The sequence below is a fragment of the Leucoraja erinacea genome, chromosome 25 (assembly GCF_028641065.1).
Source record: "Leucoraja erinacea ecotype New England chromosome 25, Leri_hhj_1, whole genome shotgun sequence".
NCBI classification, from domain to species: domain Eukaryota; kingdom Metazoa; phylum Chordata; class Chondrichthyes; order Rajiformes; family Rajidae; genus Leucoraja; species Leucoraja erinaceus.
In genome coordinates, this window is record NC_073401.1 from 8980351 (window position 1) to 8992500 (window position 12150).

A 12150-nucleotide genomic window follows, 5' to 3' on the forward strand; every position below is an offset into this window, starting at 1 on the left:
GAGTGGGTTAACATATGATGAACTTTTTACGGTGCTGTGCCTCTACCTGCATTGAAACTTACCGAATGGTGAAAGGCTTGGATAGAGTAGATGTGGAGAGGATGTTTTCCACTAGGGGGAGAGTCCAGGACCAGAGGTCATAGCCTCAGAATAATAGAACCTTCCTTTAGGAAGGAGGTGAAAAATAATTTATTTAGTCAGTGGGTGGTGAATCTGTGCAATTCATTGCCACAGAAGGCTGTGGAGGCCATCAATTGATATTTTAAGGCAGAGATAGATTCTTGATTAGTAGTGGTGTCACAGGTTGTGGGGAAAAGGCAGGAGAGTTAGATAAGCCATGATTGAATGGCGGAGTAGACTTGATGGGCCGAATGGTCTAATTCTATTCCTATCACTTATGAACATGAACGGGACTGGTGCATTTGTTCTTCTGGAAGTGCTATTATCCTAATGGGCCATCTTCTGTGTAATAATGTTTGAATGTTTGAGGTAAAAGCTTGTTTTCTCTTTCAGGCAATCCCAGTGATACTGGATGGCAAGGATGTTGTTGCCATGGCCAGGACGGGCAGCGGTAAAACTGCAGCTTTTCTCATTCCTTTGTTTGAGCAGCTGAAAGTGCATCATTCCCAGACAGGTGCTAGAGCTTTAATTCTTACCCCAACGAGAGAGCTTGCATTACAAACCATGAAGTTCACAAAAGAGGTAAGATCTTTCCTTTCAATTTATTTTTTCAAAATATACGTACATTTATATTTATTGGACAATATAACAAGCACTGAAGTTTTCTATTTATGTTATTCCTAAATAGTTTGTTACATTATTGCAATAGAAAACGACACATGTTTTGTTTCTATTTTTATACATCTTTTTCAAAAGCATTTCGAAATTCTTTCACATCCAAAGCTCTTAAAGTATTTAAGATTACTCTGGAAGCTGCTGCTGAGGTGAAATGATGCCTAATATTTTTTCGGTTAATGAGGCCACAAAGTCCAGGGTTCTTCCCAGACAAATAAAACACAAATGTTCAAGTTGTGGTGATGTCTATGGATTGCATATCTTGGACTATTTATTTAAATACTACTTAACAGAGCCCCCTGTTAATTGATTATGTTTTATTCCAAGAATGAATAATAAATATGCCATATTTTCATATGAAATTAAGTTTAAAATCTTCCTGCCCATAATTTTCATCATTACTTGATTTTGTAGCTTGGGAAGTTTGCTGGCTTCAAAACAGCTTTAATCTTGGGCGGAGATAAGTGAGTAGTTTTTTCAAATGGTAATCTGTAGTCTTTATGGTGCAATTTGTTTGAACCAAGTATCACTAAATATTTAATGTGACATGTATGGTATTTATTTTTAGAATGGAAGATCAGTTTGCAGCACTTCATGAAAATCCTGATATGTGAGTTAACTTTTTCCTTAAATGCACTCTGACATTCTTGGTGTTGAAGATAATTTCTTGCACTTTTTTTATTCTACCAATTTAAAAACTTTCTGTCAAGCCTACCTCCTAAAATATCTTTGGCATTTTGAATCCTTTTGGAAAAAATGTTCAGATACTGAAATCCCTTTGATAAACAAGGCTATCAAATTTTATTATTCTTAGAATTGAACAGTTAAAAATGTAGAATAGGTATATATGTCTATTTAACCTTTAAATATTTGTTTTTCTATTGCCTATGAAGAAAATTGTTGTTCAAGAGTTTAGCAGTTGATTTGATTTTTGATTCAATTTATTGTCATTGTCAGTGTACAGTACAGAGACAACGAAATGCATTTTTAGCATCTCCCTTGAAAGGGAGACACAGGGCGTCGCGGTGTGCCCGCGCCTGCCGCCGTAACATTCCATTACAGGCAAAGGTGGGTGAAGTGTCTTGCCCAAGGACACAACGACAGTATGCACTCCAAGCGGGATTTGAACCGGCTACCTTCCGGTCGCCAGCCGAACTCTTAGCCCATTGTGCTATCTGTCGTCCTGGAAAGCAGTGTTAATGTTGTGTTGCCTTGGATGGTGGGAAGGGAGTTTGAAGAGGAATGGGGCAGGAGTAAGTCACCTGACTGTATTCAATTGGTTTTCAGTCGGACGTTTCAGTCCTATTGACATAGTAATTTGGTCTCAGTATTACGTTGCTGAATGTTGGAAAATTACTGCTCAAAGGCATAGGCCAATAGATGAGGGAATACTAATTCTCGTGCTCAAATCTAAGATTTATAAATCTGAGGAGATCTCTTGAGCTTTATGATTGGTAGCTATGGGGGTGTCGTGGGACTCGCCAACTCCTTACATTTGTAGCATTGGAAATATTTTGGTCAGAACAATCTGAGCATTAAGTATAACATGCAAATACAAGAAAATTATAGAAACATATGTTGGGTAGTCTGATTTCTTTCTCGTCATTGCTTCAGAATTTGTAGAATATTTATAAACTGAATGAGAGTACAATTTGGAAAGTCTCTTCAACATCCATTTGTTGAAGTCTCTTAAATCTCCTAAATGCAGTTCTATATAAAGATAAGTACATTATGTTTGATATACACTTCATACATCATTTAAACTTGACCCTGGGGATAGAATAGTGAGGCCTTTATTTTAATGCATTGCGTATAATGATCCTGAAGTACAAAAGCGTATGGTGATGTTATCTGCCACTTCATTTGACAATTTACCTTTGGGATTGTGCTCACTGAGAAGCTTGGCAAGCAATGTACCATTAAGTGGATCAAATGGTGAATTAATGTGTGCATTAATTGTTTACACAGATCTGTAATGAGTGTGCGCAGAGTTATAGACTGCACTACCTATATTCTATTTATTCTATTTTCAGAATAATTGGCACACCGGGTCGATTAATGCATGTGGTTGTGGAAATGAACCTCAAGCTGCATAAAGTGGAATACGTGGTCTTTGATGAAGCTGACAGGTAAAAATGATGAGCTATATCCAGTACCTATTGTAATTGCTCAGCTTTACAGCTGACTTTGGACTAAATAGTGGAAATTAGTTTTTAAGAAAAATAAAGGACTAACTTTCCAGAATATCCCAACATGTTATATTCAATGGAGTACTTTTGATTTGTTGTCGCTCTTGTAATTTGCATGCAAGTTCTTCAGGGACAGCTGTGAGGTAAACAACCGGGTCAAGTTGTAGATGTAAATTGAGGGACAACTATTGGCTTCGCTGTTTGGAAAACTTTATTCATATGGAGACTTAAGAAGGCAAAGTTGGCCTTGGGTGCATCAGAAAAATAACACATTCTAAACTGCAAAACTTTCACAATATTGAATCAAAATGTTGGTGTAGATTGTGGGCTAGAATGGGTACTGAAATTAGAGGTGAAAGTAACCACTATAAAATTCAGATAATCTGAATCACCTGAGATATTTTCCAGCCAAGGATTTGATTTGATTCAATTTATTGTCATTGCACTTTTCAGTGCAACAAAATGGTTTAGCCTGCAGTCATAACATAGAATAAATAACAAACATTCAACACAGTTTAAAGTCCCAAAGTCATTGTCTCTTCCCTCCTTGCTCTCCCTCTGCGCTGAGGCAATCCAAGCCTCCGATGTTGCGACCCCGCCGGGTGATGGTAAGTAAGTCCCGCGGCTGAATCCGTGCTCCGCAAACGGGCCGGTTCAAACTCCGTGGCCCGGGGCGGTCGAAGCTGCCGAAGCTGCCGCCCTCCAGTCCAGCGGACGCAGCTGTAGTTGCGGGAGCTCCGGAAACAGAACTCGAGCTCCCGATGATGACGTCCACTGGCCTGCGGCCGAGCCTCCGAGGCTCCAAAGTCGGGTCGGAAGTTGGGTCGCCCCGCAACCACAGCCCCGAAGTCGGCCAGCCTCGTGTTGGTAAGTCCTGGCTGGCTCTGCCTCCGCAGCCTCGAGGTCGGTCGCAGTTGGAGGCCCCCAGCTCCGCGATAGGCCTCAGCGCAGACGGACACGGAGACGGGGGATACGGCAGGAAAGGTTGCATCCCCCCCGAAGGAAGAGTCAAAAAAACATGTTACCACACACACCCCCCCACACATACACAACTAAATAAACCGAAATAAACAGGACAAGAGAAAACAAAAAACAGAAAAGTCAAACGGACTGCAGGCGAGGCGCAGCTGCAAGGCAGCGCCGCCACTTCCAGACTGGAGTGTGCTTGTGTAGCTCATATCTGAATTTGATACAAATTTCTTGCTATTACATAATTTCTCTGTTTTACAAACTACACCTCAACATTTTAAAGATAATAAAAGATAGACTATTATTAATAATAATTTTGTTTTGCATATGTCCATTGTATTGATGAATAATTATGCACACTTGAATTATGTATAAGAAGATTTTTTTAACCTGCAAAGGGGTATTAATTGCTGGCTTCACTATCCAAATTGCTTATCTTGCATCCCAACCCAGAACATGAGTGCGACTGGCTGCATGTGGACTGTCAGGCATGTTATGTACATGTGATTAAATAGTCATTTATTACATTCTACCATCTAACGTCATATTTAAGCACTAACTATTGGTTTTGCTCCTGGTTTTATATTGATAATAGTTTTTTATCGAATTAAACCAAAAGTCTCGAAAGTTCTGGGAGTACAGGTACATGATTCCCTGAAAGTGGCGAATTAAATGAGACAGGGTAATGAAGAAGGCGTTTGGCATGCTTGGCTTAATTGGCAAAGATATTTAATTGAAAAGTTGGAACATCATAATGCAGCTGTATAAATTGTTGATGAAAACATCTTTGGAATACTGTGTGCAGTTCCGCCTGCCCAGCTATAGGAAGGATGTCATTAAGTTTGAAATGGTACAGAAGAGATACACCAGGATATTACCTGGACTTACAGGCCTGAGCAATGGGGGAGAGATTGGATAGGCCGGGACTTGTTTCTTTGGGGGAGGGGAGGATATGGATATGAAGAGCTTGGAGGGATATGGGCCAAATACAGGCAAATGGAACTAGTATGGCTTGCCAAAACTGTCAAAGTAGGCCGAAGGACCTGTTTCCATCGAAGGTAGACACAAAATGCTGGAGTAACTCAGTGGGACAAGCAGCATCTCTGGAGAGAAGGAATGGGTAGACAAAAATGCAGGAGAAACTCAGCAGGTGAGGCAGCATCTATGGAGCGAAGGAAATAGGCAACGTTTCGGGTCGAAACCCTTCTTCAGACTGAAGGAATGGGTGACATTTTGGGTCGAGACTCTTCTTCAGACCTGATTTTATCTTCTCCCCAAACAGAACTGTCTCGGCAGACCCATTTCTGCTTGTTCATGTCATCCACAAAGGACCTGTTTCCATGCTACATAGCTCTATGACACGAGAGGTTTTAAAATTTTAGATTGTCTCCAGTTTTATCCTTTTATTTAGTTCTTTTGGTCATCTAGGTTTTTTCCAGTTCAATTCTTGTTCTATGGGAGACCAATAAATTATGTTTTAAACTTGTAAATGTGATTATTTCAAGGTTATTCTATGGGATTCAGGGACATGTTATTTTTGCCCTTTGGGAACCCAAGTCATTATCTTGCTTAAAATTGCATATATATAAGCAAGGAGTGGATTATTAAATTGCTAAGATTGTATTTGTATTTTTTAATTATTCTCTGCGTTACCAGTGTAACCAAAGAGACCATCATTTATTACCCATTTCTAGTTGACACTTGAGAAGCTGGTGGTGGACCTTCAATGGCAAGCATTCATCTGATGAGGAAGGTAGTTCCACAGAATCATTTCATTATGCTTGGTGGCTTTCCCATGCACTTGCTCCATCCTTCCAAATAATGAGGACTGCGAGTTTAGGAATTGCTTCTGAAGCAACAGTGACAACAATATTTTTGCTTGCATCTTGCAAGTGAGATGCAGCGCAGAGATGATACATCAACGGAATGTCTAGAGTGCGGGTTTAAGTTAGCAAATGGGATGTTGAAGTGCTTTGTCCTGGATGCCATTGAGTTTAGGATGAATGACTCAGTACTGAATTGGCACTGAAGCAGCAAAGAACTCACAAGCTTGTTAATGGTACACTGGTAGAAAAGTATTGCAATGATTTCTTCTAAGTTATGAATCAGCACAGGAACAGGCCATGATGTGCCAAACATGATACCAGGGTAAGATGCCAGATAGTCTCATCTGCTGCACATTCCCCCATTCTCCGCATATCCATGTGCCTTTCTAAAAGCATCTTAAACACCACTATCTGCAGTGCCAGTACATTCCAGGCACCCACTACCCTCTGTAAACAGAAACTCAGCCCATAATTTTGCACCTATCACCTTTAGATATGACTTCCAATCTTTGTCATTTGCACAGTAGAAAAAAAGGTTATGACTTTCTACGCTATCTCTGCCTATTCCATTGAGAAAATTAAAACTGTTGTTCATAGGATTATTACTGCTCTAAGGTTAAATTGAGTAACTGTCCTCACAGTTTGCTTAACATACAGGTATTGATAAATGGCTCTATTTGTAAATGAACCCGTCAGACTGATCTGACGTACTTGTAAACCAAAAGAGGATGTGGATAATTGAACTATTTGACGCTGGTGCCCAACTGAAAGCTCCTGTAAATAATTTCCCTTCCAGATTGTTTGAGATGGGATTTGCTGAGCACTTGCAAGAGATTATCCAAAGGTTACCAGAATCCAGACAGACTTTGCTATTCTCAGCCACATTGCCCAAGCAATTGGTGGAATTTGCACGTGCTGGTAAGACTTTTAACATATGTGCTTTGCAATTGCAGTGAGTTATAATGTCATGACAATGTTCAAGTTCAAGTTTATTGGCATGTGTCCCTGATAGGACAATGAAATTCTTGCTTTGCTTCAGCACACAGAACATAATAGGCATTGACTACAAAGCACATGAATAAATAAACTGATAAAGTGCAAATAACAAATAATGGGTTATTAATGTTCAGAGTTTTGGCCGAGCCAGGTTTAATAGCCTGATAGGCTGTGGGGAAGTAGCTATTCCTGAACCTGGTCGTTGCAGTCTTCAGGCTCCTGTACCCACCTGAAGGTAGCAGGGAGATGAGTGTGTGGCCAGGATGATGCGGGTCTTTGATGATACTGCCAGCCTTTTTGAGGCAGCGACTTCGATAAATCCCCTCGATGGAAGGAAGGTCAGAGCCGATGATGGACTGGGCAGTGTTTACTACTTTTTGTAGTCTCTTCCTCTCCAGGGCGCTCAAGTTGCCGAACCAAACAACTGGTCAGCATGCTCTCTACTGTGCACCTGTAGAGGTTAGAGAGAGTCCTCCTTGACAAACCGACTCTCCGTAATCTTCTCAGGAAATAGAGGCGCTGATGTGCTTTCTTGATAATTGCATCAGTGTTCTATTGTCATATAAATGTTGACAATATTTAGACAGTTGCAGGAGAATGGACAAGTTATGAGGTAATAGTGCGGCAGCGACCTATGTACAGTAACTGTCTCTGCAGAGAACCTTCTGTTCACAAAAAAGGCGGAATGACACAATTAAAATAAGTATGGGCTGAGTTTTACAGTATTGTGATGAATACTTACTAAACTAAAATATTAGCTAAAACATAAATAATCTGAAATATTTGATCATATTTTTGCTCAACAGGATTGAGAAATTTTAACATTTTTAAACAGGAAAGCACTAATATTATGCACAATGCACATTTTTTGGTTTCTCTCATCATTATGGCTAGCAAATTAGATTGGCCTTGTGCTTAACCAAACATATAACCATATAACAATTACAGCACGGAAACAGGTCATCGCGACCCTTCTAGTCCGTGCCGAACACGTATTCTCCCCTAGTCCCATATACCTGCGCTCAGACCATAACCCTCCATTCCTTTCCCGTCCATATAACTATCCAATTTATTTTTAAATTATAAAAACGAACCTGCCTCCACCACCTTCACTGGAAGCTCATTCCACACAGCCACCACTCTCTGAGTAAAGAAGTTCCCCCTCATGTTACCCCTAAACTTCTGTCCCTTAATTCTCAAGTCATGTCCCCCTTGTTTGAATCTTCTCTACTCTCAGCTTATCCACGTCAACTCTGTCTATCCCTCTCATCATTTTAAAAACCTCTATCAAGTCCCCCCTTAACCTTCTGCGCTCCAAAGAATAAAGCCCTAACTTGTTCAACCTTTCTCTGTAACTTAGTTGCTGAAACCCAGGCAACATTCTAGTAAATCTCCTCTGTACTCTCTCTATTTTGTTGACGTCCTTCCTATAATTAGGCGATCAAAATTGTACACCATACTCCAGAATTGGCCTCACCAATGCCTTGTACAATTTTAACATTACATCCCAACTTCTATACTCAATGCTCTGATTTATAAAGGCCAGCACACCAAAAGCTTTCTTTACCACCCTATCTACATGAGATTCCACTTTCAGGGAACTGTGCACAGTTATTCCCAGATCCCTCTGTTCACCTGCATTCTTCAATTCCCTACCATTTACCATGTACATCCTATTTTGATTTGTCCTGCCAAGATGTAGCACCTCACACTTATCAGCATTAAACTCCATCTGCCATCTTTCAGCCCACTCTTCCAACTGGCATAAATCTCTGTAGACTTTGAAAATCTATTTCAGTATCCACATCCCCACCTATCTGCATACTTACTAATCCAATTTACCACACCATCATCCAGATCATTGATGTACATTACAAACAACAGTGGACCCAACACAGATCCCTGTGGCACCCCACTAGTCCCTGGCCTCCAACCTGACAAACAACCATCCACCATTACTCTCTGGCATCTCCCATTCAGCCACTGTTGAATCCATGTTCAAACAATTCAATTATTGTTTGTTATTGTGGTGATAATTTTTTTTTTTAATTGTCAGTGGCTATATACTTTCAGAGCAGTCCAAATATGATATTTCACATTACATTTCAGTGAAGTTTAATTTTTGTACGTGAAAATAATTGTCCTTGATATTTAGTATAAAATGTGAATTCTATTTTACTTCCCATTTGAAGTGTAAAATTTTGTTCCTAAGATTTTGAAATATCACCGTTTAGTCTCCCATTAACCATCATAGGAACATTTAGTTACATGGATTACCTTTTTTTCCATGTTAAATTAAGCATTCCTTCATTTTCTTCCAAAATCTTGCCAACACGTCAGTACAGGGAATTTAAGTGCCAAATTGGTGGTTGAAATTTGACCCCAGTCAGTTATAGACCTTGTTTGAAAAATTATCTCAAACAGAGATATGGAGTATCTTGCCATGTCATGTAAAATATGATGGTGTAGATCCTTTTGATCTAGTTCCTTGCTGGGAATCACCACCCTCTGTCCTACTCACTGGCTGCACTTACCATGTCTGGATGCAGAATGCTGGTCTTCTAAACTCCAGGGATGTGGTCTCAGCGCTGACAGAGGTCTTCTATCTTTTGCTTCAATTTTAATTGCATTTAAATGTCTTTAAATGTCAGAAAATCTTTTAAAAATTACACCATATCACATGTTTTTTAAAGGCATTTTGCTATCCATGAAATGCCTTTGCCAGTGTGCAATGTACATGCTATTTAAAGTTTTTAAATCTCTCTTGATATTTAGAACATGTTCCATTCATATCTGGAAGTGTGCATGCTATTGATAATTATTTCTAATAATTTCAAAATTCTCAACATTTTCTATTTACTAGGTCAAATGTAAGAAGCTAACATAAAGGTCAATTGAAAATTATTACAATAGAATGAAGTGTTTTTAAATAATTAAATATTATTAAAAAATAAAGTTAACTATATAATATCTAAAATAGTTAAAAGTATTATAGTATGGATACTTGGTGAGTGGCTCAGACTTGGAGAGGCAAAGGGTTTGATAAGTGTGCAGTATGACTTTAAAGCAAAGTAATTTAAAAGTAAAGTGACTTTCTTTTTGACTCTTTAATCTTTTGTTTCAAATCCTGTCAGCACGGGATCAAAGGAGCAATTTTGCCCAGCTCTTTGTTGAAGGATGTCAGCAAAGTTGGGCTCTAAGTAAACTGACAGATTTAATTTTCTGAATCTAAACAGTTTCTGGTTGTCTAATTTGACAGCATGTGCTCAGAATTCTGAGGGTTACTTTTAAATGAATGACTAATGCCAATTATTCCATTTCAAATGCCAGTTAGAATTTTGTCGATAAAGATCGAATTTTATATCAATTTAAAAAATATATATTGTTAAGCCTTTAACATTTACCAAATGAAATTATTTAAAAACTCTTTGTTCCAGGTTTGACAGAGCCAGTTCTCATCCGATTGGATGTAGACACTAAACTGAATGATCAGTTACGGGTAAGAGGCTTATTTTTAATAATTATTTGGTATGCATAAATGCACGTGTAGTATTTTGGAGGATGTAAGCGAGGTACTACATGAAACTGAGGGAAGACCTGATGTAAATTTGTAAAATTATGAGTGACATAGATATAGACTGTGAGAACTTTATTCCAGGGTGGAAATGTCAAAGACATGTGCATGGTTTTAAGGTGAAAGGGGGCAGTTTGAAAGGAGATGTATGGGGCAGTTTTATTTTTTAGTGTTGTTGGGTGTCTGGGCACTCTGAAGGGTGGAGATTGATGTTTAAGGGGCTTTGAGATAGCCATATGAATATGCAGGGAATAGAGGGGTAGGGATCCTTTGCAGGCAGATGGTTAGTTTAGCGTGACATCTTGTCGGCACAGACATTGGGTGCCAAAGGGCTTGTTCCTGTGCTGTACTTCTCTGTGATCTGTGTGAAATACTACCTGTTAATTCATTTTTATGTTTCCTGAACAGCACTTAAAAAAAAAAAATTATGCGCGGTTGTTTTAATTACATCAGTATTGATTTGTGAAAATCCTGCATCTTTATAACTGGGTTTTCCATTTGACCTCAGTTTATTGCAGCACTAATGGGAAAATGATTACTAATTTTACATTGTTTCGAATGAATTACTGCTAAACTGGAAATGTTGTAAGTTCATGGTATTGCAAGAAAATATACAGTTGCACAGGCAGAGTCTTACAGATATGAATAAAACCTGGACAGTATTCAGGGACATCATAAATTAAAAAATATAGGGCAAGTTTTTAGAATGTTTATGTGATTATAAATGACCAAATTGACTGCCTAATGTATGTTTTAAGGAGAAACAGAAATACAGGTGTTGATTGATTAAAAAAAAAAAAAAGACAACGTACTGGAGGAACTCAGAGGGTCAGGCAGCATCTCTAGAGAACATTGATATGGGTGGGGAGAAAGCTATATGAGAGCTATATGAAAGGCTGGCAAGTGTTAGGTAAACCAAGGAGTTGCGTTGGGCAGATGTGACAAGTGGTGGGATAATGTTGAAGGTTTTAAGTGTTTTTATAAAAACAACAAATTGTGGCTATGCACTTGTATTAAAATATGTTCAATATTTTACAGCTGGCATTTTTTCACGTAAGATCTGATGACAAGTCATCTGTTTTGCTCTACTTGTTAAGAAATGTTATCAAACCTCAAGAACAGACCGTTGTTTTTGTAGCTACCAAACATCACGTGGAATACATAAAAGAGGTTTGTAGCAAATATGAAGTTGGACACATATAATTCAACTAAATCTTATCCTTAATGCAATAAAACGCATTTCTTCATTTCACAAAGGTTATTCCGTATGACGGGATTCAACAAAGACTAGATACTAAAACCATATTAGTTTTCAATCCGATGCGTCAAAAATTATATGGGAGTAAGAGGCACTGAATTTACAGTTGTAATCACTGTGAAACTATGAGAATGTTTGGCCATTAATCTGGGATCTTCTTGGACACGTGGTCTATCACAAATAGTCATACATTTCTGTGTTCTCATACAAAAAAAAATCTTATTAAACAAAAGTCCATAAAAGTCTAATATGGGAATATGGCCACGCATTTTAATGTTGTTTGGTCATTTTAGTTTACTGACCATTGAGAAGACCACATTGAATCTTCAGTCCATCTGTGGGTCTTAAACTGTAGTTGCTCAAGGCTACATGTGGTAAATGTGGACATTAAGATCGGGGTTTTATTTACAACTGTTGTCTGCAATTCATAACATAATTATTTCATATTGTAATAAATTGATACTGGTCTCTATTTAGTTAGGATTTTACTCCCTTTATTTCAACACCAATTAATGTGAGATGGCCCTTGGAAGATCTGGCTTT

The 12150-nt window shown here is 38.6% G+C and overlaps 1 protein-coding gene across 1 annotated transcript in view; it reads left to right on the forward strand.

The window, feature by feature from the left end:
• ddx54 (DEAD (Asp-Glu-Ala-Asp) box polypeptide 54) overlaps positions 1-12150 on the forward strand; it is a 32341-nt gene that overhangs the window by 7360 nt on the left and 12831 nt on the right. The window contains exons 4-10 of the mRNA XM_055655631.1: positions 514-702; positions 1210-1259; positions 1364-1405; positions 2829-2924; positions 6576-6697; positions 10213-10274; positions 11388-11519. Coding sequence (XP_055511606.1) covers positions 514-702; positions 1210-1259; positions 1364-1405; positions 2829-2924; positions 6576-6697; positions 10213-10274; positions 11388-11519 — 693 coding nt within the window. The remainder of the gene's footprint in view (positions 1-513; positions 703-1209; positions 1260-1363; positions 1406-2828; positions 2925-6575; positions 6698-10212; positions 10275-11387; positions 11520-12150) is intronic.